This window comes from Rhyacophila brunnea, unplaced genomic scaffold (assembly GCF_057557595.1).
Source record: "Rhyacophila brunnea isolate RB1 unplaced genomic scaffold, BYU_Rbru_1.0 scaffold_6, whole genome shotgun sequence".
NCBI lineage: Eukaryota > Metazoa > Arthropoda > Insecta > Trichoptera > Rhyacophilidae > Rhyacophila > Rhyacophila brunnea.
This window is the reverse complement of record NW_028233276.1, coordinates 44,138,096-44,165,115: the sequence shown is the minus strand read 5'-3', so window position 1 is coordinate 44,165,115 and position 27,020 is coordinate 44,138,096. Positions and strand designations below refer to the sequence as shown.

The window sequence follows — 27,020 nt, the reverse complement described above, 5'->3', positions numbered from 1 at the left end:
TGAAGCTATTTTTATATTAATATTGTCGATTAAATATTTTATGAATATTCGCTTTTAAAGTATACGGGTGTAAATGGGCCGTATTATTTAATTATGGCGGGAAATGTTACGTTTAAAACGTCAAATTCAAATTATATCGATTTGAAATATGCAGTTAGTGACATCAGAATAAACGCAGCCAAATGTCCCAACGAAATATCCGTGGATAGCGCCCCGCTGCAAACTTTTCTAACTTCGGCCGTGGATAAGTGTCTTCTGTCCAATTGGTTGTGGATGCTATGAATGACCTGTGTAGACAGCTGCTGCGGTTCTCGTGACAGTATGACGGTGAATATCTTCGACTCGGGAAGGCTCTGGCAAAAAGTCAGTACCAAATGGTCTTCGACGAATTTGATAACCTGGATGGTTCCTGAGAAATGGTTGTAAGGTCGCTGGTTCATACCACCTGAAAAAATAACAATATTTTATATAAAATTGATGTTATGAACAAACTAACAATGAAAAAATAATATGTATATCTAAACAAATAATGTTTTGGCCGGCCTCGTACAATGAAATTCTGCATGTATAGCCTGTCCGCTTTGATCGGTGAAATTTATATCTCCAAAAGAGTTCAAGCGTGGTTTAAGTATGTAAAACATTGAAGTAATTACAGCGCTCAAACTGGAAAAAATTAGGAACCGGAGCGCTCGATAATGTTCTGAACATATCAACATAGTTATCTAATTGTATATACATTTTATAAAAAACAGGAGTTTTTTGTTATTTATGGCCCATCTAGTTCAGATGTTCAAATTAATTTTTCCACGAAAAAGGTCGCTAATTTTAAGGAACGGTGCTCCTGTGCTCCGGCCTTTTCAAGCCCTGAATAGATAATTCATAGACTACCATATTCTGTTTTATCTACATACCTATGTACTTAAGGGTCGTCTATAAATAATAACGTGTCACGGTTTTAGATATTTTTAATCCTTCCCAGCCCGACTGACCGACGAACTGACTCTCGTGGTGAAGTTGGTAAGGCGCTCGCCTTCCACCCGAGAGTTCCTGGGTTCGATTCCCGATCGTGACAAAAACATCTATGTGTTTTTCTCAAAGCCTGGGTGTTTGTGATTGTTCAAAATTACTAACAACAACCACCTTGTACGAAAACGCAAGGACATGGTTATTAATAATTCAAAAAAAAAAAAAAAAAGAACTGGAGCGCTCGATAATTTTCCTAAAATTTGAACATAGTTGTCTAATTTTATGTATTTTTAATTTTTTATTTATATTATTTAATTAGATGTTTTTATATGGCATATCTACCTAAGACGGTAAAATTATTTTTTCCACGAGATGGAGCGATAATTTTGCTGATTTCATGAACCGGAACGGCGCTCTGGTGAATTTCGAGCCCTGATCCTTCCCTCCATCATCCATTTACTGTTGTCACATTACATTTTGACACCATCTTTAAAAAGTGAATTGGTGAAGGTTGTTGGTTTTGTAACGTCACTTTTTGTATAACCCAACACTTTTTTTCGCTATACCTATAATTCATTAAACAAAATCAACTATCAGATCTAATCGATAGTACAGTTACAACCCGACAAACGTAGTTCTATGACAAACCCTAATGCCTGTGAGTCTTGTGACCCTGAGCTAAACAGCCGCGTTATTAACATAGAACATGTTTTACTCATGACTCCGAGCCAAAATCGTTACGAAAGTTTAGTGGAGTCTCATTGTGCCGGCAAGATAATATGCTCTCCCTTCCCGCTCGCGCCAAGCCTAATATTTTATTTGTTTACTAGCTCGCTTACAGTCCAACATAATGTTCGTCTGTAGAAAAGTAAAATTGTTTCAATCCTTTGGATTCGGTTAATTTCACGAATAAATTTTCTTTCGAATTTGGAAAACCAGCATTCAGAAATTCAGTAGGCAGAAAATCAGATATTCGGCAGCCAACGCGCTAAAGCATGTTCCATGTTTTAATTTTAGCCATCAGGGTTTAAGTATTTTTTATTAATAAATTATGTCTAACTTAATTTAAAGGCGTCTTTTACGAAAACAGGCAGCTGTAACGTTTTGGCGGCCCTGGATAGCCACTATAAAACGAGAGGACATAACTGAAACCAAAGGAAATTTATTATTTATCACTAACCGATAAATGTATTCCGTGTGGACAACCAGACCCCCTTTCGACTGGCGTTGAATTTCACAGTATATTCAATATTGTTCCCATTCTCGTCCCAATATAATCGTAGATTTCTGAACTCTCTCTCTCCCAGTCTCTCTCCGTAGTTGTAGGGTCCGTAAGATCTGGGCTCCGTCCACGCGTAGCCGTAGTCTCCGGGTCGGAGACTGGGGTCAGTTGTGACCTGCAATAATTACGCGAGTAAAATATGAGTTGAAAATGGTACCATATACTTGTTGTAACAGTTGTTGACCTGAAAATTTCTGCGGAACATCGGCTAAGACTCACTGTACTCTAGAACAGGGTTGGCGAATTATCTAGATAATATATATGGAAAATTATTCCGTAGATACAATAATGGAGACTAACAATCATAAAAAAACTACATTATGCTGTGCAGTGAAAGTTATGTGACATTTTCTAATAAAATGAAGTGCCATCAATTAAAACAAAGTGGTTACGTTAATAAAAAAAATTGCCTGATTTAAAAATCTCTAAGTACCTATTAGAGGTACTTACCACATTCTGAAAAACTTACGCGTGTGGTTTCTAGGCAGGATAATAAATACATTTTTTGCATGCATTGGACTGAATGGATTTGGAAAACGTATGGTTTCAGCCAGCGCTCGCCCGGAACGCACCGGAGCGCCGTTGTGGTTCGTGGAATTCCAAAATATACCGTTCCGGCTTGTGGATTCATTTAAAATTGCGTAATTTGGCCAGTGGCCACAAGCAGATTTTTATCATTTTGAAAATGATAAATATGAGTGGATATTTATAAATTTAATGAAGGCTTAATTAAGTAGTAGGTACTTCGTGTAAATCTGCTAAAACATTAAAAATTCACTCCAATAAGCATTTAAGATCGACAATACAGTGGAAACAGGGTTTTCTGATTCAATGTCATTTCAACAATTGACTCGTGTTAAAAAATATTTATGACGTGTCGTAAACCCCTATTTTTACAATGAATAATGAATGAATGCGCCATTTTCCTACAAAAATGTTTTTGGTAAGAAACTATTGAATAGCCTACCGTAATTGGTTTATTTTTAAGGGACGTTTCTATTGTGTTATAATTACATACGTTGTAACTTGCTACTTTAAAAATAATAGAAATAATACATACCTACTATGTAGAGAACTTTTAGTTAATTTTTGTTTGTAAATTTATTTAAAAAAAATAGGAATATCCTCCAATAAAAATTTATTACTATCGTAATAATAAATTATTGTTCTGTATTATCATCATTCATCACCGTGGCAATAATAATGAGACTAGGTAAGGACAAACATCATAAATTGAATCGTTTAGTTTAAAATACACTCACAAATTAGGTGGGTACGTGTTCAGTGCGGACATCTAATAATTTTAGGTGGTAGTCATAGATTAAATAAATACGGTGGTTCTTTAATCTGAGGTGGTAAGTGTAGGTATATTACAATAACGGTAACCAAAGCGTCATCATTGTAACATATAGGTCATGGCCTCCACAAAGGGGGGGCTGAGAGGGCTCTAGCCTGGGAGCCCGGGCTCAGGAGGGGCCCGGCGAGGCGAATCGACCAGATAAGTGAGATAAAAACACATCACAAATTTGCTTTAATAGTAAAAAAAAAGTCATATTATTTAAAGTTATGTGGTTATACTATACAATTTTTAATTGTGTATCAATACTTGACATCTCCATAATTCATATGGATGTATTAAAATATACAATAAAACACTAATTATACAGATTACATAATACCGCGTACATACTGCCTTTATTCTTAGCGATAGGAAGGGGGGCCCACCAAAGATCCTAGCTTGGGGGCTTGCTTCACGATGTGGGGCCCATGATATAGGTACATACATACACTACAATATTAGTCCTTATAATGTTGAATATAGGTAGGTACCTACTGATTAATTACAATTTTATATTATTCTATAGGAATCGTGCTTAGCAACTCGAGTTTCACCTTCCGTCATGTTTTATCTTATATAATTAATGATACTTCTTCTTCCACCCTGTCACGTCCCAACATTGGGGCATAGGGCAAGCACAAGTTGGCGCCACTTCCCTCGGTCCATCGCCAACTCCTGCGCCTCCCACCATGTCAGACCTGCAGCACGTAGGTCGCTTTTGTAGCACCGCTGCAGGGTGAGGGAGGGGCGGCCACCGCGACGGAACCCTTGAGGTTGTGCCACAAGGGTACGAAGTGCCGCACTCATTGGCGGCATCCGGAATACGTGTCCCCGCCACGTAAATCGTCTCTTCGTGATAACTTCAATCACCGAAGGCTTTTTGTGTCTGTTCACGAACTCGGGTGTTTGTAACGCGGTCGTATCAATGTACCCCTAAGATTCGGCGGAGACATCGATTCTCAAAGCTCAAAAGCCGATAATTAATGATACACCATTGGTAATTTAAAGTGCTATAATTACGTTGTTTGGTGATGATGGCTTGAAACTTTTCTTAGAAGTAGGTATGGCCTAATGGCCCTTATGGTGGAGAAGGTTCAAAAGAAATCTTTGAGGATCCTTTGTTTGAAGCTGTGTGGATACCATCCATGGCTTTATCCGATTGATTTATTTTCTTTTATTTTGTTATCTTATTGTTGTTTATCTTAAGTATGCTTACATATTGTACGGCAGAACTAATCTGCAATTGCTAATAATGATCGGGCAGGAAATAACTGTGTTCAACCAAATCGCTTCGGATATTGGTATATTCCACCTACGTGAGAACGAGTTTATGTGAACGGTTTATAAATTCTTAGTTTTATAACTTCTTAAATAATTAAATGGCGTAGTTAGCTCTATCTATATATACAGATATGTACTGTATAAATTTTGTATTTACTCGTTCCTGTATAGGTACTTACTATTTTTTCTAATAGTTGCTGCATCTATTTCTTTATTTTTTAAACATTATTTTAATATTTACTATTTCTTTTAAATATTCTGTGCTCTTGAATCTATAATCTGTAAAATTTGCTATATGTAAATTAATTTTTAATCTGAATCTGTATGGTAGGTATGTGGATAATTATGTTGTTTTTTAAGTCTAATTAATTAACAAACTGAACTATTCCAAATGAGACAGTAATATAAGTTATGACCAGTGACGAGTGGTCGTCGAAGCAGTGGCGCACCCAGGATTTAATATTGGGGGAAGGGGCTAAGGAGGAGAATGTAAATTAGTCCCATAGGCTCTTTTTCTTCTTCACAGCCTAATTTCTCGTTGTCTATTGCACTCGGTGTACCTACACCATGGTCCCCACATCCTGAAACGGGCCCTCAGGCTAGGATATTTGGCGGGCCCCCTACCTACCGCTAAGATTAAAGGCAGTGTGAAACACTACGTTAAGGTTTTTCAAATTGTGTTTTAGTTCAAATTAAGGGTACTTATACAGTGAATTATTGGCGATTTTCAATACATCCACTTTAATAACGGAGCTGTCGTGTATCGACACATAATAATCAAAAAATATATTGCACAAATATATAAGTAATTGAAAATGTTCATGGCCATGAAGTATACTAGCGCCGCAGGCGACTTTTTTAACTATTAAAGCTAATTTATGATGTGTGTTTATCTCACTTATCTCTTCAACCCGACACGCCGGGCCCCCAGGCTAGAGCCCTGTCAGCCCTCCCCAGCCATGACCTACACCACTCCGGAATTCGGGTGGACACCGAGAATTTTTTGATAGTTCCATTAGGGATTGGGTTTACTAAAAAAACCTGACATTAGTGTTTCGAAAATTTTGTGTTAGAAATTAGGTAGATAGAATTAAGGTTTATTGGCTTTCAATTTCAATGGTTAAAATCATTCTGATAATTTTCATGTTTGGGGGGTGTCAGGGCCCCTCCCCCCCCCCCCTGGGCGCACCACTGTAACCACCTCACTCCAGTGTGAAAAAGCAAACATTCGTACTTAGTTTCCATAGAAATGCAAAGTTTTTTTTTAAAGAAATGCCTGTTTTAAAAGGTCTGGATTTGATGAAATTTACCATATTGGTCTAGTACAGGTTTTAGCACTGCGGTAATGTTTTCGAAACTATAGATTCCCTGTGTAAATAAAACAGTGCGTAGATATAATGTCAGGGTTTCTTGTCTTTGCGAGGGTAACAAATCCTTTAAATGAGCCTAACATTGACGGAGCACCATCCATACAAATTCCTCCATGGTATTTTAGATTGTTCTAAATATGAAGAAATAGAATCAAAAATATCTTGTCATGTCGTAGGCTCGGTGAGTTCTTTGCAGCATAGATATTGATCCACTAAACCTGTGAGCCCAATGGTAGACGCGTGCGATCGATTCGGCAACATCGAAATCACATTAGATCTTTCATCGGCTTTCATGATTTCACGAAGGACTTTTTCGGTTTTCGCTATTTCGCGGATTTTTCTGCTTTTATCATTATTTTCGCGGTGCACTTGCAACAAGCCAGCGGTGCACCGGTTAAGAACCACTGGTCTAGAGCCACAATATTTATGCTGAATTCCACCGATAAAAATGTTTTCTTTTTTAATTTACACCATCACCGACTGTGGTGGGCATGGCCCCCACATCATGAATGTTTGGCGGGCCCCCTTACCTATCACCAGGGTTAAGGGGAATGTGATGTTCTACAGTAGTGTTCCCAAATAGTATTGTTAAATAATTCCCTTGAATTCTTGATTTGTCGGACCTCATATCATATTATCGAACGATGAACCACTGGTCGCGACCCCCTCTTGTGGTAGCCAAGTAGCATTCGACCCTTCGATATTGGATAAATAACAATTTTTATTTTTCTAGAAACACTAAAAATAATTGTAATGTAAAATGATACACGTGAATTATTATCATGTAGTTACGTATATCATATTATTTTCATCATACTTCATATTTTTTATGTTAATTTTGATGAAGTAGTATAGCGCCGCATGCGATTTTTTTTATAATATAACAAATTTCTGGTGTGTGTTTATCTCACAATTAGACGAGCCGCCACGCCGGGCCCTCTTAAGCCCTGGCCCCCAGGCTGTAGCCCTGTCAGCCCATGGTGGTGGGTGTAGTCGTACTTTTCGCCGAATTTTTATCGTCGATTTTGGGTTTTTTAATAGTGAAGTTCCAAAATATTAATTGAAAATGAAAAAAAAAAGTATTATTGCATTTAACTTATAGGTACACAAACCTACCCAACAGAACACAGCCTAATTTCTCGTTTATCGGACTTTTATCTATTGCACTCGGTGTACACCACTCCGGAATTCGGGTGGACACCGAGAATTTTTTGACATTTCCATTAGAGATTGAGTTTCTATCAGTGTTTCGAAATTTTTGTGTTAGAAATTAAAATCTAAGAAATTTTTCTAGAAGGTGCTGGAGAATTTTAAATCATTTTTTTGCCAATGTTTTTATTTGTCTAATCTATTGGCTTTCAATTTCAATGTTTTTGGGGGGGGGCAAGGCCCCTTGCCCCCCCCCCCCTGGGTGCGCTACTGGGTAGAAGTATCATGCCTGCTGATTATGGGGTAGTAGATAAAGTAAGAATGAAGAATAATACAATTTTTGACGTTATACTTTGTTGAGACAAGGTTCTTTCGCCTGCGGCGCTGACAATCCTTGCCCACTTACTCAATATACATTCACGTAAGAAGTTCAAAGTTTATTGTTGCATTTATACATCCAAAGTACGTACGTATTTAACGAAAAAATCAAGCATACTTTTTTTCGGAAAATTATAGAGCGTTCCTGTTCGTAAAATTTTCCATTTCGAGCACTGGTTTCAGCAGGATGGCGCCACCTGTCACAATGCGCATGAATCACAGGAGTTATTGCATATCATATTTCTGATCGTGTTATTTAACACAATTGGACTTCTTCCGTCATAAGCCATGAGGTCATATGCCAGTGGTGTAATCAGACACCCTGGCTTTCAGAAATCACAAAAATTTATCGTGACCTCTGAGGGAATCGAACCCGGAGCCCCGGTGAAAGGCCAGTATCTTACGAACTGGACTACGAGGGCCATACGTGAGTGTTGTCAAATTGAAGTCGAATTTAATTACATGGGTACTTTCCAATCCTATGAAAGTAAAGACGACTTATTTTAGCAATTAATTGAATGGGTTAATCTGAAATTATAAAGGAATGTCGTAGTAGAAGCGTGAAGTTCTCTTTAAATTAATCGGGAATGGGACAACTGGACGCCGGGACAATTTGACGCCGCACTGTCGTAGACACGTATACAGAACGTAGACGAGGAATTTAAAATCAGTTTATATCTACTACTTAGTAGTTTTAATTCATTTTACTCCTAACATACTTAATGTTTTTTTTTATTGCGGATTGAGAATCACCATGCCAAAGGCTTTATATAAAATAAAAATCACCCTTTTGGTTGGAACTTAACCATATGCACGATTAAATCATTATTTAAGTGTGCATATTTAAATTCTCACCAACTATTAAATCATAATATAATAATTTAAATATAAATAATAATATTAAATATTTTTGGTAAATATACCGCAGAGGTGGCCATGAGATTTTAACTCTACAGACGTATATTTACACGTATATTTACACTGCCGCGCGGGTGCCAACCCAAAATGGCCGCCCCATCAAATTAAAAATATTTCAATGCCAATATAAATTAAATCATCACATAATTTTAATTCTATATTATAAAATACATAATTATTTTACACAGTAGTCTACATTGAAGCGATTGACCACTTGACTATCAACACGTATTAATGGAATTGGCCAGCCACGTAAATACATTTAAGAAAATTGAAACAAGAAAGAAAAAAAGGCATGCGATATTTGCTATCGATATAGCTTTATGACTCATTTCATAATATATTATACATATTCACGAATTTACCGTACAATGAATTGAATTTGCTATTGAGACTTTGAGAGGACGGGTATTTTGCCGCCCTCTGAACCGTGCCGCTTGGGTGCTGTGCACCTCCAACCCATCTCTTGGCGCGTCCCTGATTGTGGTGCTATGCTACACATAATATCGAGTGCTTAAAGTCAGACAACGTTATCTACAAAAAAGTGTTTTTTTTTTTTTGAGATAACGTTATTTTACATTTACGGCTACATGATAGTCAAACAACGTTATGTCAATCTTTTCTAATTTCTTATTAAATCGTCTGTAAAGTTTAACGCTAACTACATAAGTTACCCTTGTTTTCATATTTTTTTAAAACTATCCCTATAAATTTTAACATCATCATAATCAAGATAAATGTACAATACACAATAAATTATAAAATATTAACATTATGTTTTAAGTAACATTTCCCTTGTTGAGTTACAAGAATCTTAAATAACGATTTTTGGCTCTCCTGTAAAATTGCACTTTTGTAGATAGTGTTGTTTGACACTAAGCCCTCGATATTATGTAGACCAACGTATCTAAACTAATATTTTTTACTGTAACAAAAAAAGTTTATTTACCAATCGATTGGCACGATGTGAGTCACGATTGCGGAACTGAAAATTCAATTATCACCATTGATTATTCTTTTCGACCATTGAGTCTCTAATCCCAACGTTTCAGGCATTGCAATGAACTGGAAACTAAATAATCAAAAAGTAATAGCTCTATTACTAAACTAATATACCGCAATGTCTGCGGCAATAAAATAACGACCAAATTTCGTATTATATTATAAACAATTATGAACTTCGGGATTTCTTTAAACATATAAATATTAGTGTATTATAATAATTATGTTATTAATACGGTTGGTACATACCTCATAAGTAGTTTCGGACAAGTGTACAACTGGGCACGAATCATACACAATTATACCATCCTCATCTGGTAAATGTGGTATTATTTCCACACCATACCACATTCCCATTATTTGATTTATATCCAGGCTATTTTGTGGTTTTAAATCGGCACAAAATGGCTGCTCGTGTCCGGTAGCTGACACTTTTCCGAATAGAAAACTCACCACAACCGCCAAAAATATATTGGACATTTTATTTTGCATCGTACCTAAGTTATTTGGGGAAACTATTTTAAATTGGGAATGTAGTGCATAGTTTTTTTATTTTATTTTTAAACGGCTGTTCCACGTATATGTATTTTCCCCTTTTCACTAAACACACATAGGTTTTTTTATGTGATAAAAAATCGATTAATCCACTGTCAATCTATAATAAATTCCACTTCCTAAGTAACATCCAAATAATCTCAAATACCTAACAATACATATTAATTATTATATGTATATTTTCTATTAATTACCAGATACGTGTCAGCCAAATGTTAATATTCCCGGGGAGAAAAATAATTTAAAAAATAATTAAATTATTCCAAATTTGAAAATGACAATTCAACTATTTTGTTTTTTTATTCAAAGCGTTGTGATAATTATTTCCGACCATTGTCTAATTTTTCGCGTTATAAATGTCACTGAAAAAATAACTGTCTCTTGGAGTGGCAATAATCCTTTATGCATTATGTAACAATTGTCAAAATGGTCTAATACAGGTATGTACAGTTGGTTGATAGTTATTTCGATCTTAACACATTTGCAGGGATTGAAATAATATATCTCAAAGGGCCTACTGGGCTAAAACATATCGGGGCTCATTTTTTTAAATATAAAACATGCCTGGACAAAAATAAAATCGTTTACTAACACGCTATTTCGTTTGAATATTCATATATTATTTAATCTACTTTATAAATCTTTGTATTTGCTAAGGAATTTAATAACCAAATAATTCTTATTTGAGGTCAAATTATTATTACCTACCTACCTATTTTAGTTATATCAATATTCAGTGTTGTCTACAGATAATATTATTAATTGAAATAGTTATTTCGGATTCTTATTACAGAACCATTTGATTGCTAGTGTATATCTAAGTATACATCCTGTAGTGCAACTTGGTACCCAAATATTCCATTCAGCCAAAAAAATAGGGACATGTGAAATCTAAACTGACACCTAAAAATTAGCCATCCGATTCAAGCGTATTGTAAGCTGAAGGGTTAATATAGTTTTTATAATTTTAACATTTAAGAGTCTATTAATATTCAAATAATTACAAGATAAAAAGAACTTTTTATATACTTACCACTTTTTAAAATTTTCTCTTGAATCATATTATAAACATGACAATTCTATGTAAGTATTAATAAATACTTTTTTTGTACTTGATAGAAATACTGAATAAATATAGAATACTGAAATGTCATTTTGACATTTCATATTGATTTCCATAGTAACGCACGTATATATTAATAATTTAGTTGCTAGGACCCCTTAGCAACCAATAATTACTGTTACTTTTAATGTAAATGTTACTTTTAACGATTTTTTCCAGAAACATACAAAACAGAATTAACTGGAAGTGAATTCAATTCTGCTTGAAGATGGCTAAAAGTATTAAAAAATGCAGTCTTCGTGTTCTGATATATTCTAAAAGTTTCAAAATGTCTAGCTAGTCGGAAAGTTAGTTAAAAATCTTCAATCGTCCAATACAAATCTTGGGCAAACACGAAAAGATTTGTACCGGCCAAACAAGAATACGAGCTAATAAAAACGTGGTAAAATTGAATACTATCATAGCGTTTGGTAAATGCTTTTTATTTCATAATATGTAATCAATAAAGCACAGTTATGTACTGAAATATGACTATATTGTAAAACATTAGAGCGAGAGGTTTAAAAGAATACTATTTTATGTAATAAAAATACTTTATGCAGTCATCAAATCTTTAAAATAAATATAAAGGATAATAAGGCTTCAAAATTATATAAATAGATTATCTACAACGCTTAAGGAATGTCCAGGATCATGCTTTGAAAATAGAGCAAAAGCTCCATTTTGACCTACGCTGAGCATGTCCCCCTTAATGACAGTAAAATTGTTATTAATAATAAATATTATAATTAATAATAATATTAATAAAATATAAATTGTATGCTCTAAACGACAAATAGATTTAACTAGACGTATTAAACTCTTTTTGTATTCCAGCTTTTATTCAAGAAGATACGTTTTTATTATATTAAAAAAAACTGAACGGATACGATAGCAATTATTGTATAATATATTATATCCCTTTTCTTTGACTTTTGATGATCAAAATGTTTTAGTTTTTATTATAAATAGCCAGTAAAAGATTTCTATTTATATATTTTTAAATTCACTCCTACTGGGAGGGGATATCGCTTTTTTATTTTTCACTCGTGGAAATTTTTTTTCTTTTAAATAAATGAACTTAAAAAATATATCTTACAAGAGACCACTTCACAAAACTTTAATCCTACTAAACGGTTGGTTAACTAATAGACTAATTCATTTACGAAGGCGTACTTATAAAATCCTCAACGGACGGGATGTAGAACCATTGTAACGCGTAACGTAAAATTTGAGTTTTAATTAGAGACATAACAGACGGTGTTTAAATAATTAAAACGTTCTAACTCAAGATACTACAGCATTCATCGCCTATCGGATTTTTTTCTTCATCTTCTTTGTCCATATCTACTCCTTAGGCGGAGAATATGGACACGATGTGATGCCTCGAAGAAGCCTTTGAATATTTTTCATGGGAATCCGTCTGAAAATATTTCTCTTAAAATCAGTAGATGGCTATTTTTGCTTTTTTATTCGTCAAATATGCGCCACGTAGGTGAAAATGGAGATTTAATGGTATTTTCAGAGCATTAGCCTGGACATTCCTTAAATGTTGTAGATAATCTATTTTTATAATTTTGAAGCCTTAATATCCTTTATATTTATTTTAAACATTATTGATGACTGCATAAAGTATTTTTATTACATAAAATAGTATTCGTTTAAGGGGGGACATGCTCGTCGAAGGTCAAAATTGAGTTTTTATTGTATTTTCAAACCATGATCCTGGACACTCCTTAAACGTTGTAGATAATCTATTTATATAATTTTGAAGCCTTATTATCCTTTATAGTTATTTTAAACATTTGATGACTGTATAAAGTATTTTTGTTACATAAAATAGTATTCTTTCAAACCTCTCGCTCTAATGTTTTAGAATATAGTCATATTTCGGTACATAACTGTGCAGTGGTGTTAAGATTTTTTACATTTATTAATTTTTAAACGCATTTATAAAACCATTAGCATAATTTATTACGAGATAATTTTTGTAAAATATTCACGATAAAAAATTATATTGATAATCTCTGTGATCCCAAATTTGACAAGAATTAGGCATTTTATTATTCAAAAAATCGGCAAGATTAACACATTTGAAGATGATTCTAAAGACATTTATTATAAGATATGTCCTTGACCATTCAAGTGTGATAAACATCTTATGAATAATGATTGCTTTATAATAATTATTGACCTAAGAATAAGGTAGTGTTTTTTTGAAATACGCCATTTCTTTTGTCATTCCCCAGTGGTTAAGCTACAACATACGGCCGTAGCCATAAATTGACAAACTATAATTGAAGTAGGGAGTAAAATGATATTGACGCGCATTTTTGAACATGTACCTAACCAATTTTTTTTTTTTTTTTTAAACGGTACATGTTCAAACACGCGCGTCAATATCATTTTACTCCCTACTTCAATTATAGTTTGTCCATTTATGGCTACGGCCGTATGTTGTAGCTTAACTACTGGGGAATGACAAAAGAAATAGCGTATTTCAAAAAAACACTACCTTATTCTTAGGTCAATAATTATTATAATGCAATCATTATTCATAAGATGTTTATCACACTTGAATGGTCAAGGACATAGCTTATAATAAATACCTTTAGAATTATCTTAAAATGTGTTAATCTTGCCGATTTTTTGAATAATAAAATGCCTAATTCTTGTCAAATTTGGGATCACAGAGATTATCAATATAATTTTTTATCGTGAATATTTTACAAAAATTATCTCGTAATAAATTATGCTAATGGTTTTATAAATGCGTTTAAAAATTAATAAATGTAAAAAGTTTTAACACCACTGCACAGTTATGTACCGAAATATGACTATATTCTAAAACATTAGAGCGAGAGGTTTGAAAGAATACTATTTTATGTAACAAAAATACTTTATACAGTCATCAAATGTTTAAAATAACTATAAAGGATAATAAGGCTTCAAAATTATATAAATAGATTATCTACAACGTTTAAGGAGTGTCCAGGATCATGGTTTGAAAATACAATAAAAACTCAATTTTGACCTTCGACGAGCATGTCCCCCCTTAAACCTCTCGATTTAATGTGTTAGGATATAGTCATATTTCAGTACATCCATGTGCAGTGTTATTAATTTTTAAACATGTGGGCCGTTAAGCAAGATGGCAAGAGGTATAAACGCCGTAAGATTCATATCTTTCTACCCACTCAAGTGACCCAATCATCACCAGGACATATTCTTAATCTTGAAGATGAATGCTTCTAGCAAAGGCAGGGACACATATTTTTTGTTCTTTCCTAATGTTGGCGATTGAAGATAACCAGTCTGACTCTCGATCATCACATCAGTCAATTTTTTACTGGCGACGGTGAATTCGTTGCCAAGCTCTTTGAGATTGGGCTTGTCACCCGACTAACATGGCTATGTCGCGGAGAACCACAAGATTTAAACCACATTCTCTGCGAATGTCCGAGAATGTGCTCTGAGAGGAAACAGATGCTCAAGTCAGTCCAACCAGCTGTTGGACCCATCGAACTGTCCGACCTGGTTGCCATAAAGGTCAACTATGATGATTTAAAAAAAAATGTGGCGTCTTATGTCACATAGTTTACTGTGTCCGTATTGTTTTAGCTTCATATTATATTATGTAAATTATTTATATTTGTAATTCACCGTGCTTCTCTCTTCCATGGATAATTTTTATTAAATTAAGTCTCAGTAAACTCATTCAAAGCACACTGCGTGTGCGTGTAGACCTCAGTCTTGGGTGTTGGCTCCTGATACCTTCACAGACGTAAACAACAGCTGATGCTTCAAATTCAAACGTAGAGCCTCGTGATACTCATGATAAGAAGAAGAAGATTATGGTTTTTCTAATTTAGAAACCTTTGCGGGTGTGCGTACAATAACTGACGAAAGTTTCGTCGCAATCGGATGAATGGTATAGGAACCATACGAATAAAAGAAAATAGAATGGAGAAGAAGAAGATGATGATTTTTCTAATTCAGAAATCTTCGCCGGTGTGCATACAACCACTTACCAAAATTTCATCGCAATCGGATGAATGGTATAGGAACGCACACGGGACAGACAGATAGACAGACAAACAAACATTGATTTTTATATATAAGATATAGCCTATACTCTTTGCGCAAGTGCAAGCAATAAGTTGACAAAGTTTTATCGCAATCGGATGAACGGTATGACAGCGCATAAAACACGAACAAACAAACAAACAAATATTTATTTTTATATTATAGATAGCTGAAGTACCCGGTTTCGCACAGGGTCGCTTCGTAGTTATATTTATCTTAGGTATTTAAATAATAATAAGAGGTAATTATTTTTTTAATATTAAAATATCTATGTAATACAGTATGGTAATATTAAAATAATTCTAATAGGAGAAAAGGTCAAACAAAAGACCACTAAATTAAAATCGAATCCAAAATATGCAAACGTTATTAATGTTATTAATATGTTATAAAAAAAATCAAAATTGGATGGAACAAACAAACAACAAACTTTGTATTTCATATAATACTAATTTAGAAACCTTCGCAGGTGTGCGCACAACGACTAACAAAAGTTTCATCGCAATCGGATGAATGGTATGGGAACGCATACGAATAGAAGAAGAAGATGATTTTCTAATTCAGAAATCTTTACGGGTGTTGGCACAATTACTAACGAAAGTTTTATTGCAATCGGATGAATGGTATAGGAACGCATACGAATAGAAGATGATTTTCTAATTCAGAAATATTCGTGGGCATGCGCACGACAACTCACCAAAGTTTCATTGCGAATAGAAGAAGATAAAATAGAAGAAGAAGAAGAAGAAGATGGTGGTACTAATTCAGAAAGCTTTGCGGGTGTTGGCACAATTACTAACGAAAGTTTCATCGCAATCGGATGAATAGTATAGGAACCATACGAATAAAAGAAGATATAATGAAGAAGACGAAGAAGATGGTTGTACTAATTTAGAAACCTTTGCGGGTGTTGGCACAACCACTAACGAAAGTTTCATCGCAATTGGATGAATGGTATAGGGACCATACGAATAAAAGATGATAGAATGAAGAAGAAGAAGAAGAAGATGGTTGTACTTATTCAGAAACCTTCGCGGGTGTTAGCACAATTACTAACGAAAGTTTCATCGCAATTGGATGAATGGTATAGGGACCATACGAATAAAAGATGATATAATGAAGAAGAAGAAGAAGATGGTTGAAGTTATTCAGAAACCTTTGCGGGTGTTACCACAACAACTGACGAAGGTTTCATCGCAATCGGATGAATGGTATAAATAGGAACCATACGAATAAAAGAAGATACGAGGGTGGGTCAATAAGTCCTTAGAAAAGCCGACAGTTGGCGCGACTAGTACTGTAAGCGGTTTGTTTTCATGCAGCGGCACTACCAATTCAGTATGCTGCGAAGTTTCAATCAGATTGGTCGGGTTGTTGTGTGTTTCTCGTACATTTAAAAAAAAAATTGCTTGTGGAAAATGGAAAAATGGAAAATGGAGAAAATTGAGTTTAGAGCTGTTATTAAACATTTTAATATAAAAGGGTTAACAGCAAAGGAAATAAAAAATGAGTTGGATTTAGTTCACGGCATATCTGCTCCTTCACTTGCAACTATTTATAACTGGTTAACTGAATTTAAACGTGGTCGTACATCAACAAAGGATGAACCACGCTCAGGACGTCCTGTAGAGGTGACTACACCAGAAATGATCAATAAAATCCACGATATGGTGTTAAGTGACCGAAGATTAAAGTTGAGTGAGATAATTGAGGTTACAGGGATCTCAAAAGGTAGCGTCATTTCTATTTTACATGACAAATTGGGCATGAAAAATATTTCTGCAAGATGGGTGCCGCGTTTGCTCACAGTCGACAATAAACGCAATAGGGTGGTGGCCTCTAAAGCCCTGTTGTCGCTCATGCAACGCAATCCGGATGAATTTTTTCGTCGCTTTGTGACTATAGATGAAACATGGATACACCACTATACTCCCGAGATGAAATAACAGTCAAAGCAGTGGATTGCGAAGGCAAACCATGTCCAAAGAAGGCGAAAACCGTAAAATCAGCTGGTAAGGTTATGGCTACTGTATTTTGGGATGCACGTGAAATTATTTTCGTTGACTATTTGGAAAAAGGAAAAACAATAACAGGGGATTATTATGCATCTTTATTGGACCAGCTAAAAAACAAAATTGAAGAAAAACGGCCTCATTTAAACAGGAAAAAAATCCTCTTTCATCAGGACAATGCCCGTGTTCACACATGTTTACGATCAATGGCTAAAATTGAAGAATTGAAGTTCGAATTGGTCGACCACCCACCGTATTCGCCAGATTTAGCCCCCAGTGACTTTTTCCTTTTCCCAAACTTAAAAAAATGGCTAAGTGGACAACGTTTTTTTTCAAATGAAGAAGTCATCGATCGGACAAATGCTTATTTTGAGGACCTTCCGAAAACTTATTTTTCTGACGGTTTAAAAAAAATGAGAAACGTCTAACCAAGTGTATTGAGCTCCAAGGAGATTATGTTGAGAAATAAAAAAAAAATACAAAAATAAAAACTGTTTTAATGCTTTTTTCTAAGGAATTATTGACCCACCCTCGTATAATGAAGAAGAAGAAGAAAATGGTTTTTCTAATTTAGAAACCTTGGCAGGTGTGCGTACAATAACTGACGAAAGTTTCGTCGCAATCGGATGAATGGTATAGGAACGCATAAGGGACAGACAGGCATACAGACAGACATTCATTTTTATATATTATAAGATATAGCCTATATAGGTTTTGAGTAAGGGGTGTCGCCTAGTGTAGCAAATGATATGACGGCCATTTTTATAGAAACCTTACCATTTTTTTAAATGAATGTTTTAATTTAAATAACATTACAATACGGCTAAAATGAACATTTAAAAATCATGTTCTTTTCTCCTTTTCAGATTTTTCCTTACACGTACGACTAACTTGGATTATAAAATCTAATTTGAGATTTAAAAAGGATACATTTGGAATCAACGCGTCGACGCGCTGCAACTGCAGAATCGTGTGTCCGAGCCGTAATATGCAACCGTTTTCTTGCGTATTAATACGAACATGACGTATCTACATTTCAATCTCAATTATCTCAATAATTGGGATACAGATTATTCGGGCATACGAATTTTTTTTTCAACTTCAACTTTTTACTTATTTTTAACCATGTGATGATAATTATAATTTTAAGCTTGGAGAAGCGCAAGGTAGTCAATTAATTAATGTATTGTTTTCTAATTTTTTATCATATCTGTAATCGAAAGCCGACGATAATTATTATTGTATAAGTACATATTTTCCTTGTCTTTCGCTGCTAATGTCATTGTTCGCTGCTCTAAAAACAGATGGACTGCTGAGTCAAACCAGGTTCAGAGATTCATCAAACAGGATGCTGCCACCGAACATCTTTCCTTCCAGGACCGTTCGCGACTTGCCCAAACCCTACTTGTCGGAAAACATGACAGAGCCAATTAATTCAAAACGATGTAAGTACTGTGTTCCGATAAATTGGGTTTGGAGTGTACTTTGTATGGGCGATGTTGAAATGTGGTCGCCAATAGCTATATCGATGTAGGCGCGAAATAATATGTGTTTGCCTTTTGATAAGTAGGGTTTGGCAATACGCGGGCTGGTCTTAAGTCGATATACCGATTGGGTCCAATCAGGCCTCGCGATTGGCGAAAACAAACAAGAAAGTACAAAGGAAAAGATGTTCTTTAATTTTAATATAATGTATCTACCTATTATAAACTATTTAATAGTCGTGATCCTTCTGTTCAAATACTTAGGTGCCACAGTTACCGATGATGGTGTTATTTCCAGTAAACTTGAAATCCGCATGGGTGTGGAGGGCTGCATTCTGTTTTTGAAGTTGCATGGAGATCAAGGCTGTAGGTATTCTGTGAGGACCAAATGTCGTTTGTTCAACGTGTGCGTGCTACCTGTGCTCCTGTATAGTTGTGAGACGTGGCATCACAAAGCTTCAAAGGTGTCGGTTTTTGAGCTTTGAGAATCGATGTTCTCCTTCGTCGTGTCGGGTCTTCAATAGCTACAATGTGTCACTCTAGAAGTTGGCGAAGGCAACACCGTTTTCCTCGGTTTGTAGGATCTCATTGAAATCGCAGCTTACTGGGGAGCCTTGCATGAAAAGAGGTGCTCCATGCTTTGTATTTCACCGCACTCGCAGGTTTAGTCATCAAAGAAACCCACTTCACTATGTTGTCTCGAGTGCGCCCTACCATGGTTCTCAGTCTGTTTAGGGCTCTCCATGTACGGTACCCGAGAGGTCCTCAAAGGACCGAGACGACTTAGCTGTTCGAAACCACCCACGGTCCGATTCGGCGACACGAGAGTGAAAGTGTCGAATATCGTCACCTATCTAGGCGTCAAAATGGACACAATGTTAAATTTCCAACACCATGCCGAAACCCAAGTCCACAAGGCTGGGGTGACCTTCCAGAGGGTCGGCCGCATGGCTGGTGAAGGATGGGGCTTAAAAGTAAGGGCGCTCAAGATCGCCTACGGCGCCATTTTTATGGGAGTCGCGGCTTATGCCGCCAGTGCTTGGTGCCCGCGCATTTCAAAAGTGTCAAACTTAGAATCTCTCTTTCAAGGGGACAGCGCATCGCACTTCTGTCCATTACCAAGGCCTACCTCAACTGACGCGCTCCGGGTCCTGGCCGGCATTCTCCCACTTGACCTGCACATTCAGGCCACCGGCGCTTCAATATTGCTCCTCAAGGGCGATGAGGCCGACGTTTGTGATTTTCACCTCGTCCCCCCTCCTCGGCTAGCTGGCGAAGGAGTAGCATTATTGAAGCGCAGAATTAGGCATAAAGCCCATTGACACAGCGAGTGCGGCGCTAGCGCAAAATTTCTACAAGTGGCGCGTAAATCAACGAAAATACAACGTAATCAAATACGCCAGCGCCCACTGGATTTCACGACGCATTATACGCGCCCGCCGCATGAATCATCGTTTTTTCGCGAATCACCGCTTCTCGGCGATACGAATGAAAGAAAATACAATGGAGTCCATTCATTGAACACGGCTACCAAAATTACGCTGCTTGAGGCCTCGTCGATCGACGGGCGAAAAGCAATTATTTAATAACAGAGAATCATTGTTTAATTTTATTGCGTGTCAAGTTTATCGCTGGTTGAATAATGTCGTCGTAAATATTTATTACAAGCCCCAAAATAATATAATATTTTTATTGCTTTGTTATGAGAGACGCTTTAAAAATAATTGTTTTGTGCTGCTTGGGCCGCTTATTACATAGGTGAAGGGTAATGCGCGGCACGAGACGTGTGATTATGGTTATGAATAAACACTGCATACGCGGACTTCACCCGCTCGACGCGTTCTGTGGGCACCATCGCTTAGACTCATGTCGCTCGATGCGGCCATTAAGACCTGGCAGCGAAAGTGGGACGAATCGACCAAGGGCCGGCACACATACCTATACGTTTTTTCCAGACATATAGTGGCGAATGGAGATAACCAAATATCTGACTCCAGACCATTACATCAGTCAATTTGTGACTGGTCATGGTGGATTCGCTGGCAAGCCGTCCGACATGTCCATGCGGAGGGGAAATACAGGATACCAACCACATCCTATGGGAGTGTCTGAGTATGTGCTCTGAATGGGAGGAAATGCTCAGGTCGGTCCAACCAGCTGTTGGACCCATCGGCCCGTCCGACCTGGTTGCTACTAAGGCCAATTATCTTGCTTTCAAAAAATTTGCGGCGTCTTACTACGGGCATGAAGATCTCTTCACATAAATTTTGCTGCCCGTATGATTAGCTTCGTTCTTTGATTTAATAAACAAGTAGCTTCATTTTCTTTTTAGTAATTGCCATGTGCTTTTTCTCTCCCTAGCACTTTGCATTAGAGTAAACTCAGTAAACTCAGTCAGAGCTCACTTTGAGCGTAGCAACCTAAGTCTTGGGCATATTCTCCCAGGACACTCCCAGGCCAATTCTTAGATGCTTCACATCACCAATCGACGGGTCCCGTGATACTCTCGATTAAGACCGAGGGTGGTACGGGGCGGGTTTGGTGGAGGGAATTTAACTTCAATGTAGTCGAGTTATTAGGATAATTTGAACGATTACTCAAGCGCATCTATCAAGAGTACAATCTTTTTGTTTTACAAATGCGTTGGTAGGTACCTACTAATTTAATAACAACTATATTATTTTATAAAACATTCACCACAACGTAATAGATAAAACTATACGATAAGATTTTAAAAAAAATGCTGTAATCAAGAAGGATATCCTGTCAGTAGAGAGTTTAATTAAATAATAATGATTGATTATATTGTTGTTTTCATTTAATAAAACGCAATTTTTTTGTAGTACTTATTCCACTTTTGCGAATTAAAAGTGGAATAAGTACTACAAAAAAATTGCGTTTTATAAAATAAAAACAACAATACAATGCAGTTCCACCATGAATTGACAGTTAACAAAATAAAAGAAATTAATAATGATTACTGAACAACAAATATTTTTATACTTAGTAAGCAAAATCTTTTATAAACACAACATTACAACGATAACATTTTATAAATACATTATAAATGTAATATGTATTCATTTTTATAACACAATTTAAATTCAAATTTATTTATTTTACATATACTTAATGAATAAAACACATTATAAATTTAAAGCGTTCACGACAAGTGTTCACAATTATTCAAATAGTGAGTTAATAATACAATAAGTAATAAATTAAGAAATAAAATAAAATAAAATAACAAAAATAAAAGTAGAAAGAAGCACACAGAGTGAACTACTGATAGACCCTATCGTAAAAACTTATAAAACAACGTCCAGCAAAATTCACCCTCATGTAAGTGGAATATATCAATATCCGAAGCGATTTCATTAAACATGGTTATGGCACTCCCAATTGGCATTATTAATGGTAGGTTAGTTCTGCATCTTGGGAGAACAAACAACGGATGCCCTCGACTCCTTAGATAATTATCAGATACACACAAGCCAACACCACCAAGAATGGCAGAGTATCCATTTGGCAAGTCGGAAAAAATATGTAGCTAAATAAAGATCCCTTCTAAATTTTAAGCTACAGTATGTAAGCGTACCTAAGAGAAAGTCAGTCGGATAGCGCCACGGATAATATCCATACAGCCGAAAGTAAAGGAGTCTCAAAAATTTCTTCTGGACCCTCATCACCTTAAATAAACTCGAACAATTCCTAGCAATGGTACGCCAGTGGCGAAGATTTAATACTAGAAAATTATTTAAAGCCTTCTTTCTTAAGAAAAATATTTTTTTAAATTCATCAACGTATTTAAATAAAAACTTGTTTATATCAATTACTCGAAACAAACAAATGCAACGGCCGAACATACAACGACCCATCAACTTGCATCACGCAACGCGTATCGATCTGTGGACTCTTCAACCAACCAACACCAACCGGCATCGCGAGAGAACTTCACATTCCTTATACCAAAAACAATTACAATGTCTACATGACTTTATTTTTATTGATTCAAAATAACATGGATATCACTCGCGGCAATTCCGTATACAAGGTGGTTACCCACAACGGTTGGTAACACAGTCCAATTGGAGATTCTAATCGGATGTATTTGGAATCAGGTAAGACATTGCCATTGCAGTATGAGATATTTAAAAATAATTACAAGATAAAAAGAACTTTTTATATACAACATTTTTAATTTTCTGTTGAATTATTATGCTCAATATGCTCAAACTTGTACTTGATATGAAATAAATAAAAAACAAACAAATATAGAATACGTACTGAAATGTCATTTTGACATTTCATTTTGATTTCCATAGTAACGCACGTATACATTAATAATTTAGTTGCTAGGACCACCCCCTTAGAAACCAATAATAGTCTTTTACTGTTTACGGATTTTTCTGAAATAACTTCCCATACAAAACAGAATTAACTGAAAATGAATTCAATTCTGCTTAAACATGGCTAAAAGTATTCAATTAATGCATTGGCATCGTGTTCTGATATATTCTAAAAGTTTCAAATGTCTAGCTAGTCGGGAAGTTAGTTAAAAATCAATTGCAAAATTTGTACTGGACAAACAACCACCGGACAAACAAGAATACGAGCTAATAAAAACGTTGTAAAATATGGGCACTTCTGTCGCACTGTAGCAGTGGCGAAGGGTGGAGGTAAACAGTGCACACTAAACTTTGTCAGTCTTATGTATTTGTTTTCATTGAAATAAGACTACAATTTACAGATGGTGTTGGTTAGTTTATAAAATTCAATTAAACCCTGCAAAGCCAAGCCATCATATTATGTAGTAAAAAAAATAGTCGCCTATCTATAAAATAATATATGTGAAATTGTCCAATTGAGTCGCACAGAACTTTGAATATTTTATAGATAGAATAATACTTGTCATCTATTAGAGTTTCGTTTAGGCAGGGATTAATGAATTTAAAAATTTAAAATAAAAATAATACGTATTCTTAACATACATATTAGGTAGGTACATTCATGTACAGACACGTATTGTTTGTCCATATGTATATAATTCTATGATAAGGTAGTGAAAACATCTCATAAAAGAGTAAAGTAGGTAAGTATGATGCATCCTGTAATTTTTAATCATATGCTAATTGAATACACACCTCTGTTAATTGTCACGTGCAATAATATGCATGAGAAAGAGCGGAAGCTAGTAGGTGGCCTCCGCTTTTGATTAAGTTAGTTAGTACCTATTTTAGGTAGATATACAATTTATCTTGGCCTCCGTTTCTTAGTTCAGTGATGCTTAAATGTAAGAGCGTTCAATCCAGGGGTTGTTAACCCTCTTTAAAACCCTGGCAAATGAAAGACTTGAGTTTGACAAACAAGAATAACTACATGTGAAAACGTCATGTAAAGCTTGCTTACAATATGTTAGTACTTATAACGTCTACTTGAACATTTTTTAATAAACTATTTCGTATGGTTAATGCACGGTTTGGCCACCAATGGCTATACGGGTTCAAATCCCGTCGAGTTCCGTATTTTTTTCAAATATATTTTTTTCTAGTGGGTACCTATATATATATATACGTCTGTTATCTATGGTATTAATCTCCAATTAAGTGCTAGTGCAATAAAATGTTGGCTCATTAGTGTCGATAACCACCGCACCAGTAGCAGTCGAACAGGGGTTATCAACTTCACTGAGAAAGGTCTCACACTCGATTACGCATAAAAAAATGAGTGACACCTAATTGAAGAAGCGGCGTTCTCCACGACGCCGACTCATAAATAGCGACGCCCGGGATGACTCTTCTTCATTGAGAGAAGACTCACTATTCACCCCCAATACGCTTGTTAAGAGAACTCCAACTCATTCAGAAGCAAACAGTATCAAGATATGCTCAAAAATAAATCCCACTGAACTGCTGAATCATCAAGGATGCACTGGCTGTCCAGTCAGCTAGAAACCTAAAGGAACAAAAAACAACAATCCTATACAAGATGGATACACTGATGTATATGTTTGCCGCAACAATTGCCGAATCAGCAGAAAATTCAGCAGCTGCTAGAATTTATTCTAGCACAACAGATTTCCACGAATGAAGGAACTGTTCGTTAAGCAATGGAACTCATAAAAATGAAACCCTTTAAATGTTCCACTTCATCCTATGCTGGTGCTGTAAAACAAACAACAATCCCACCACCTATATCCCGTCTAAGCGCTGCAGCACGTCCAACCAAGTCTGTAGTATTGGTTTTCCCGACAAATGACCAAATAAAAGATTCCGCATCAACAAAGGCCATCATACAAGAAGCGATAAATCCCAAAGAGTTAGGAGTGAAAATTACCGGCGTACGATAGGTAAAGAATCGTGGGTTGGGGGAAAGAATCAACCAGATTTTCCACCTCTAATGACGTTCCTACGTAGATACAGTGTATCAGTCATAAGACAGAAAAAGGATGTGAATGCCTGATTCAGCAAAATATTTTTAAGAGTGGTATTGAATTTTTAATGGCTTCTTGCAGTGTCAGTCAAAGTACTTAACTGAACCCAAAGGATTCAAACAATTTTACTTTTCTGAAAATTACGTACCTAATTACAATAATAAAACTAAAGAAGTAGGCAATAATTACAGACGAACAATACGTCGCACAGAATGTAGGCTACTGAATGTAAAATGAAAATGAACTAGTCATTTCGAAAACCCCATAACTGACACAAAATGGCAAAATGCTTTTATTGCGGATTATTGTTTATTGGGGGTAGACCTATCATTCTCTTCGAAAACAACTCAATTGTGAATATGCAACACGATTTTATTTCAAGTCATGTTTCAAGTCAGTTCGAAAACAACATAAATGTAGTAGTTATGTTGTTTTCGCACGGATTATCCTTAGCTACCGTACATCGACTATATGCAAAATCTTTCAGTTCTGAATATTCCTGTGCATGAATTTATGATTTCGCCAGCTATGGGTAAACTCTTTTTTTATACACAACCTTAAGTCAAATAAGGCAGGATTGTATTGCTACCACGAAGGACTAGCAAAAAAGAGCCAAATGAAGTGTGCACAGTTTTGATGGACTCAGCGCTCGAAATGGAAAAGTTTACGAAGCGGAGCGCTCGACAAATTTTCTGAAGATATTTACATAGTCATCAAATCGTATGTGTATTTTATAAAAATAAGTGTGTCAGATTTTCTATTCTATAGCCTATCTAGCTCAGATGGGCAACATATTTTTTCCGAGACGGAGCGATAATTTTACAAATTTCACGAGCCGGAACGGCGCTCCGGTTCGTTCCATTCCATTTCGAGCCCTGGATGGACTACATTTATCGATTTGTACTCTAGGAAATTACAGAACTGTACATTTTTTCAGACTGTGGTTTTGATTTTTTCTTACTTTGACTGACACAAAATATTTCAAAGTATTATTCATGTTGTACCAATGCGGGGTCACTCATTTCTTCCCTGTGATAGGGATTTCGATACTGCAAAGCACTTAATCCGGCGTCAAGATAGGATCAATACTGTATATGAGTATTCTTCTCACATAGAAAGATCCAGTACAACAAAAATTAAATGACTAGAAAAAACTTCGGCAGTATATTCCTGAGAAAAATATATCCTTTTTTATGAAACGATTTTCCAGTGGCAAACCATAGAAACTGAAAACGACGATTGATTGATTTTTTTGATGAACTTATTACTTATCTAAAATACTAAACTTGCATAATCTATATCAAATATTTCTTTTTAAATTGAAATTAATTATCAATTATAACGGTATTCCACGTGTTCATTTCGAAAACAACATAATTACAAGATATTAAAACAGATTTTGCCATTAAATTAGATAAAATTTCATATTTATTTTAGATCTCAAATGCTCCATATATTATTTTACAGCTTTCGATGAGTTTTTTACAAGAGAATACAAGATTTTTTATCTCTCTTGAAAAATTTGATTTCTGTAAGTTATGGGGTTTTTGAAATGACCAGTTCAAATAATTTACGAGCGTAAGTAATCGGGGCGGGGTGCGGGCTGCGCGTCTATAGTTAGTGCTCGGCCGTAGTAATTGGGCGGGCGCGGCGCGGCGGCGTC

General features: G+C 35.6%; 1 protein-coding gene across 1 annotated transcript; it reads right to left on the bottom strand.

Annotated features, from left to right (window-relative positions):
• LOC147065712 (uncharacterized) lies at positions 1–12,476 on the bottom strand. The gene is made up of 4 exons (XM_085956837.1): positions 12,442–12,476; positions 9,935–10,182; positions 2,147–2,363; positions 1–445 (listed from the first exon to the last, which is right to left on the bottom strand). The coding sequence occupies exons 2-4, from the start codon at positions 10,175–10,177 to the stop codon at positions 132–134; spliced, it is 774 nt and encodes a 257-aa protein (XP_085812963.1). The 5' UTR covers positions 10,178–10,182; positions 12,442–12,476; the 3' UTR covers positions 1–131.
• Between the last annotated feature and the right edge of the window lie 14,544 nt (positions 12,477–27,020).

Coding starts and splice junctions, on each gene's coding strand:
- LOC147065712 (XM_085956837.1), bottom strand. CDS start 10,177: ATGCAAAATAAAATGTCCAATATATTTTTGGCGGTTGTGGTGAGTTTT. Junction 2,364..9,934: donor TGTCCGAAACTACTTATGAG/GTATGTACCAAC, acceptor TAATTATTGCAG/GTCACAACTGACCCCAGTCT. Junction 446..2,146: donor CACACGGAATACATTTATCG/GTTAGTGATAAA, acceptor TTATTTTTTCAG/GTGGTATGAACCAGCGACCT.